The following is an 8,030-nucleotide window of genomic DNA, read 5'->3' as shown; positions in this document are numbered from 1 at the left end:
CTACAGAGCTAGTTCCAGGACAGGCTCCAAAGCCACAGAGAAACCCTGTCTCGAAAAACCAAAAAAAAAAAAAAAAAAAAAAAAAAAAAGAAAAAGAAAAGAAAGGGGTTTTACAGAGAGGAGAAGGAGCCTGTTGCACATACTACCATCCCCCAGGGAGTGGCTCCTGAGCAAGACAGCTGTGTGCTGAGCTCTCTCCTCCACTCACAGTCTCTTCAGAGGCTGGAAAAGCTGTGGAGGACACGGGAAACAACAGGAAGGGCTCTGCCAGGCACTGAGGTGCAATGGAGGGGAGGTCTGGAGTGTCTGTTTCGGTGTCTGGGTCTCACGATGCGGCTTGGGTTAGCCTTGGACTTGGGAGCCTCTTGTCTCGGAGTCCTGGGGACTGGGTTTGTTTCCTCTTGCAGGTTACAACCCATAAATGAAGGAAGCTAAGGCAGGAACTGGAATGGGGCCACAGAGGGCTCTTAACCAGCTTAAGGTGTGCAAGAAAATACCCCACTGGGGCTGGAGAGGGCTTAGTGGTTAGCAGTACTGGCTGATTTTTCAAAGGACTCAGGATCAATTGCCAGCACCTAGATGGTGGCTCACAATCTGTACTCCAGTTCCAGGGAACCCAATGCTCCCTCCTGGCCTTCGTAGGCACCAGTCATATATGTGACACACTGACGTAAATGCATGCAAAACACTTATATGCATAAAATAAAATTTAAAAGTAAAACAGAGTTTGGACTAGTCTCAGACATGGATGCAACCCAAAACTTCGACCCACACCCCAGAACCAGCCCGAGGACCCAGCAACAGGAAGGCAGAGGCCAGAGCACATAAGCTAAAGATTGTGTGTGTGTGTGTGTGCGCACGCGCACGTGCACATGTGAGTCACCCAGCTGCTGGCCTTCTAGTGACATGAACTAATATATTTCCTGATCCACGCAGCTTTCAATTTGGACTTTGGTTCCTTCGGCTGAACATACTTTGTTCTGTGAACAGTCTCCACAGGCCACAGACCGAGGCTGTGTCTGAAGGAACACTTGAGGCAGTTACGTTTGTTGTGTGTCTACACCAGGGCTTGAAACGCTTGGCTTTGAAAACAGCTAACTGCAATCCATTCCCGAATCCCGAAACATGATACACTGAATGGGTGGCGACCAAGGACTTATAACTACGTTTATTGGTGCAATAGATTTATTATTTATTACTGAACAAATAATGCAGAACACACAATGCAAAGAAAACCAGCATGGGGCAGGAAGCAGGGACCTCAGATGCAGCGCATTACACGTTCCAGACATCCAGATCTACGGGAAGCTACTTCTAAAACGCTTTGTTCTGGACGCACTCTGAACCTGGCTGCTACTGGCCTCCAGGCAGACACCTGCTCTCCCTCCTTGCATCCCACCAAACAGGATCAAGTTGGAGTAAGCCTCTGTAGGCTGATTCTAACGTCAGAGGCTGGGAAGCAGTTCCTTCAGCTAGGACACAGCCACGTGAGAGAAAGTGTCTATACCTGGTGTCTAAAAGCAGAGGAGAAAACACCAGCAAGCCAGAGGCTGGCGGACGGGCCCACTTTCCAGAGTCAACTAGTGGCGTCTTTGCTACAGAAAGCAAAACCATCAGGTCTTTACTGTGGGTTTCAGATTTTACTTAATGAAAAATTATTAAGCCTCCATAATAACATAAAACATGACTTGTATATTACAGAACCGCAGGCAAAGGACTTCCAAACACTCCAAGAGGCCACCGTGTAGTTGGGGTCCAGATCCCTATCACACCGTGCACCTATACACAGACGGGAACCATGACTCCAGCATGACATCGTTCAGGGTTCTTGAGGCAGACGGACTCCTCCACCTCCGCTGTCAGATACTCGCTGACCTAGACGGCGTTCTCTGGGACCAAGGGTTAGTTGTAATGAACTGTGACACGCAGCAGGCTGACAGGACGGACGTTATGGTGACAGTGGAGGACAGGATTCTTTCTCTAGTGCCCACTTACTACAAAGGGTTTCCAGATGGTTTCTGAGCAGGACATCTCAAAAATAAAGTGGGAGGAGTCTGGGGACTGAGTAGTGAACTCTACAGGCTGATTTTTACAGATGCTGCCATCAGTTTAGAATGAATCAGAATCGTCCCACAGCAACCAAATGTTAGATCAAATCATCCACGTTAAAGACTGTCGGCCATGTGAGCAGTTTGAAAGCAGTCTTTAAAACTCAAAGAGTCTGACAGCTCTAATTTGCCATTTAGGTTGTGAGAAAAAAAAAATCAAAATTTAAGTTGAAAAGTTTCACTTTCAGCTCTGACAAAATCCATGGACAAAACAGAATCAAAGAAAAAACCAATCTGCTTTCCGGGGGTCACTGCTCCTCCCTCAGGGTGGGGTCCCCGCTGTGACAAGCCTGGGGCAGATAGTCCCTAAACCCAGGCTGTGGCAGTCCGAGGTAGCACTAGGATGCAGGGTAACCCACCACAGGGCGAGTTCAAGGGAACACTTCATTCTCCTAAAGAGTCACGGTAAGTAAAAATCCAAACGAAAACCAGCCCTCACTGCTGCGCTGAGAACTCTAAGAACTGAAGACCAACGCTGACGGGCCTTGCCTCATCTCTGAGCCCTCAGTGCACCAGCTCAGGCTGGTTGTCCACGAAGGGCAGCACCCCGCTCACATAGTAGGCGATGCCCAGGGACAGCAAAGCAATGACCAGGATCAAGAGCAGGACCCTCCAGAAGCCCAGGTCCTCCACGAACTCCTGCCACGTGGTCCGGAAGCTGGACAGGACCCCTTCGCCCTGCTGCAGGTTGGGGTTGAGCAGAGAGTGACTTTCCATGGCACTGCGGGAGGAAGAGGAAGGGGCGTGAAAACACACTTTACCCGTAAAGCATGGAGCAAGACAAGCTACGGTACCGAGAAGGCTAGCCCTCTGGTGCTGTTCTGGAGAACTTCCTGCAGAGATACACTGGCCCAGCAATGTGCTGCCCACAAATTCCTGAGAATCCATGTATCGGTCTTAGACCAGAAACTGATAAACCTCAATGACTGGATCCCTGGTTCACTCCAGCAGGCAAGTTAAAACTCCTAATCAGGATGTCCCAAAGGGTGTCGGGGAGCGGAGTGCACTTTGAGAAGTCAAAACAAAGACCCTGAGTTTGGCCTTGAAGTTTCATCCGCCGGAGCTGAAAGATTACTGAAGTGGACCCAGGAATGAGTATGATCAAGATACATTGCAAGCATGTATGAAGCTGTCAAAAAAAAAAAAAAAAAACACAAAAAACAACATTTTGAGAGATCCCCAAGCAGAGACACTAAAATAGGTCAAATGCCTGTCTCCATCAAGACATTAACCCAGGCTCTTGTTTTAGAAGCACCCACACGGCAGCTCACAGCCACTGGAACTCAGCTTCAAGGGATTTTCTGGCCTCAGCTGGCACTGCACACGTGATGTACACACATACATGCAACAAAACATTCATACACATAAAACACCTTTTTAAAGGAAGAAAACTGAGTTTAGAATACTATCCAGAGAAGGGGAGCTAACTTGATTTTTAGGTCCTCCCACATAGTCACCCCATGTCTCCCAGAGCCCGTGGAGAACAGCACGGTAAATCCATCGCCTTAGAGGTGGTCACAGTTACACGACAAGGCCACTGCCTGGCTCATCCCTTTGTATTTTCCCTCCACTCTATTTAGTGACAGGATTCATGCTATAAGTTTCTTCTTTTTATGAGCCCTGGAGGATCTGGAAGTCAGTGATCCTCCTGTCTCTGTCTCTAGGGCTGAGATTAAAGTCATGGCCCCACTGCCTGGCTAAAATTCATCTTTTCATTATGCGACTCGGTAGCTCTGAGACTTTCACAGGTGTGGACCATCTCTGCGGTCTAATCCCCAGCATGTCACCACTGCTGGGCTCAGGCTGAGACTTTCACAGGCATGGACAACCTCCGCCGTCTAATCCCCAGCATGTCACCACTGCTGGGCTCAGGCTGCACCCATTAGTCACCCTCATTGTTCTCCCTGACCCTCGTAACCACTAACCCACTCCCCCCCCCTTAATTTCCCTATCTGGGACACTGTACACCAACAAAATAAAGAGGCTGTGACCTTTCATGTCTGGCTTCTCCCACAGAGCGTTTTCCGGTATCCATCCTGACCCTAGCATCTGCCAATACGTTACTCACTTTTACAGCAGAGTAACAAACAGGTAACCTTTATGCTTCCTTTAGCTGATGAGCAATGGGTGTGTGCCGAGAAGTGGAACTGTTGGGTCACATGGTAACTGTGTAAGTGTTAACAAGCGGCCAGACTGGTTTCCAAAGTGGTCCACTCTGCTCTGCTGTCTCCAGAGGGGTCTACTTTCCCCACAGCCTCCACAGTACTACTGACAGCCCACTGCAGCTGTCCGCAGAGTTATGTACTATGCCAAAAAACCTGTGCTTTTGATTTGCATTTTATAAAGTCGTTTTTAAATGGAATTAATCTCAGCTCTGGTGGCACTGGGGTGGAGCAGGAAGGAGAACCGACACTCGGGAGCTTCGTGTGCACATGAGCACTGTGTGAGATCATGAGGACTGGGGCTCAGATCCCTGCACCCACCAACAGGCCAGGCACCCCACACGTGCCTGTGACCCTAGCTCCAAGGGAGGGGAGAAGGGGAGAAAACACAGCCCTGGGTTCAGGGGAGGCCCTGATGGACACCTGGAATCTCTCCTAGTGCACTAGTGCAGACATGCAGAGCAGCAGACACAAATGCATGCACACTCAGACAGAGAGACACACGCGTAAATCTTTAAAAGAAGCTTAAAGTAACCTATTATTTTACAGGAAGTTGAAATTACGTCTCCCATTGTTTTGCAGAGGCAGAGTTAACCACTGCTAAAAGTGCCCTTGGCCTGTGGGCTCTCCTCCCTGCAGAGTGAGGAGAAGGGCCACGAATGTCTGACTCCCTGCTCCCTCTTGTCGGCTTCTGGAAAGCTCGGGGCTTCACCAGTTCAGTGAGGACCCTGCAGCTCCGTCAGGGCAACAGAAAGCACTTAAGTAACTAACAGAGCAGAGCTAAGTGAGAGTGTGGAACCTGGCAGCCAGCACAGGAAGAAGGAAGGTGGCCTGGCTGCCAAGGCGTCAGAGGTGGGCCGTGAAGTGCTGGCCCTCGTGGCCCAATGGTGTACGGGACCCACAACTGGAGGCCTGGGTGACCGGACACCAGTTCTCCGCTGTTCCCTCTGGAAGCTTGGAGGGGGCAGCATGTATGCTGGGAGGGGACGGCGTGTACTACACCATCAAGCTGACAGCACTGACCTCACTTGCAAAAAGCCGAAACACCACGGTGGCCCACCAGACTCCACAGCACTCCATGGTCAGCCCACCTGCAGCCCTTCAGACTGACCTCACCTTGCTCCCACCACACTTGACCAGATGAAAAGCGGTCAGATTTGGGGATCTCACCGGCCACCATATCTGAGCTCTGGTTATAGAAAGAAGCCCAAATTTCATCACTTCCAACTCATGCGAAAGTTTACTCTTTTCATCTGTCTGAGTTATGGGCGCTGTAGACAGGTGTGCGTCTGGCACCGGATCGCCAGTGTTCACAGTCTTCCTCCCTGCTCACCCCCCAGCGCTTCGCCACCGTCCTGTGGGATGACCATCTGCTCCTCGGATGCTACCCTGCCAGTCTGTCTACCTCTCTTTAATAAATCCCACTCTTGTGACCCACACTTCAAATTTGGAAGCCCCTTCCCTCTAACCCTGCTTTTACCTGTCTCTTCTCCAACACGGGCACCGTGCCAAAGCTAACGGAACACTGTGGCCATGGATACTTTGGTCAAGTTTTGCAACTGTAATCTGAAGCCACAGCACATAGATGAAGTGACAGGCAGCCGCTCAGGGAAACAGCTCTGCGCCCGAGCACAGAGGGGCCCAGGGCTGCTGGTCAGCTGCACCCTCCGTACCTCTCGCTCTCTGCGGTCTGCATAGTCTCCAGCTTCGAGTGTGCGCCTCGGTTAAATCCTTTCACCTCCTGTTCTTCCAAAGACTCCAGCAATCGGATGACATCTTTATTCACGCCCCGGCGCTTGGCCAGAACTAAAGGGGTAGCACCTTGATGGTTGCTGGAAAAGGCCACAAGGGAGAAAGTCAGTGCAGTGGCCACGCCACACGCTAGCCCCCACTGGCTGCTATCAGCGAGGAAAGCATGGGCCAATGATTCAGAAATCAACCCCAGAGCAGACCTGAGCAAGCCAGAAACTGATCAGTGAACTACTGGATTTGTCCTTCCAGGAAAGGAACATTTAGAAAAAATAAAGAACAAATGTCAGTAAATAAAAGAGAAAAGAGAATACCCTAAGGATGAATTGGAAAGTCTAGTCAGTCTTTGTACACATTGTGAGTATATGCATGTGTACACACATGTATGTGTACACACACATACCTCTAGACTCAGTCTTTGTATACGTTATGTATATATATTCATGTATACTTGCACACATACATGCTTATATACATACATATAAAATGTTTAAGAAGAACAGAACAGACCTCAAATCACACTGGCTCCTGTCCCATTCTGCCTGTTGTCATAGAAATATTTGGGGGCATGCTGATCCAGGTGGCCATGGCCGCAGCACACCAGGGCAGCAAGAAGCTGCAGCTAAAAGTTCAAGCTCAGCTGAGATGAGCTGTCCTTTCCCACATAAGAGAGCAGGCCTACTGGGTCAAACAAAACCAAAGCTGCACGGTGTCATCAAACTGCAGCCTGAGGAGGATGCAGGCCCCAGGGCTCCGATGAGGCCAGCTCTGCAGAGGAACTAGGTCCAATTTCAGTCCCATCCTTTTACAACCTGGGTGACCTCTTGACCTACCTATTCCATGTGTAAAAAGAACAAGGGAAGGGCTAGAGCAGGGGCGGAAGTGCTCAACATAGAAATAATTGGATGAAAAAAAAATTTAAAAATTATAAATAGAAAATGAAGATGAGACTAGAGCAGAACTTATTGTGAGTTTATAACAAGCTGATGAGCAGCCTTCTCCTGCTTCTGTTGACTTACACTTTACAGTTACTTAACAGAAACCAGCTATTATTTCTTAGACACACACGCACGCGCACGCACACACAGGCACACACGCTCCAGGGCTGGCCTGGTATCCCCACACTCCCCTATAAAGGCTTAAGTCTTCGATGCCTTTCTGACCTCATCGTTACAATGGACCAGCGGGTGATGAGACCCCGGCTCACAGGAAGAAATGACCCGGCTTCAGAGGCGTGAAGAACTCACCAAATATCAATTTTGAGTCCATTGGAGACTAAGAACTGGATGGTGTCCACGTGGCCACACAGGTGGAGGGCAGTGTTGCCCTGATAATCCGTGGCCAGTGGGTCAGCACCAAATTTATGTAGCAGCTGGCAGATGTCCACGTTCCCTCGGGCCGCGGCGAGGTGCAGGCCTGTTCTGCCCCTGCTGTCTCGGATGTTGGGGTCAAAGCCACTTTCCAAAAGCCGCTTGGAATAGCTGAAGTCCCCATCGATGCAGGCTTGAAGCAAGGGCACGTTAGTCTGTGAAGAATCGTTGACAAAAACGTAGGACATGGCCGGATGTGGCGGGTGGACACTCCTGCAGTGAGAGATGAGAAAGGAGACATTGCTGAGGTCAGACAGCTGGTCAGAGACACGACTGCGCTTCCTGGCCTCTTCCTCACCACACAGCAACACAAAATCATCAACTACGTTTTATCACCCACTGAAAGATTTTTATTTTTTTCACATCTGCCAGATCAAAATGGTGTTAAATTACTGTAAAGTTCTCTTTTACTTTTTAATCTCAAAAAGGTGTTGAAATATTTTTGAAGCTAAAAGAGAACTCATTGTCGGAGACACCGTGAGCTGTCAGCTCTGAAGCAGCCGTCCGCACAGCACAGCACAGCACTGCGGTGCCTCGCCCAGCAGTGGTGACTGCTCTTCACACATGTGCTGTGTACCTTCTACAGGAGACACGACACGGTGACTGCTCTTCACACATGTGCTGTGTACCTTCTACAGGAG

At 49.7% G+C, this 8,030-nt stretch overlaps 1 protein-coding gene across 1 annotated transcript in view; it reads right to left on the bottom strand.

Moving 5' to 3' along the window:
- Positions 1–1,175: 1,175 nt before the first annotated feature.
- Ankrd46 (ankyrin repeat domain 46) overlaps positions 1,176–8,030 on the bottom strand; it is a 23,497-nt gene continuing 16,642 nt past the window's right edge. The window contains exons 2-4 of the mRNA XM_005368122.1: positions 7,267–7,602; positions 5,944–6,102; positions 1,176–2,829 (exon numbers count right to left, since the gene is read on the bottom strand). Coding sequence (XP_005368179.1) covers positions 2,613–2,829; positions 5,944–6,102; positions 7,267–7,577 — 687 coding nt within the window. The 5' untranslated portion in view covers positions 7,578–7,602 and the 3' untranslated portion in view covers positions 1,176–2,612. The remainder of the gene's footprint in view (positions 2,830–5,943; positions 6,103–7,266; positions 7,603–8,030) is intronic.

Source organism: Microtus ochrogaster, unplaced genomic scaffold, assembly GCF_000317375.1.
Source record: "Microtus ochrogaster isolate Prairie Vole_2 unplaced genomic scaffold, MicOch1.0 UNK29, whole genome shotgun sequence".
NCBI classification, from domain to species: Eukaryota; Metazoa; Chordata; class Mammalia; order Rodentia; family Cricetidae; genus Microtus; species Microtus ochrogaster.
This window is presented reverse-complemented; position numbering and strand designations above follow the sequence as displayed.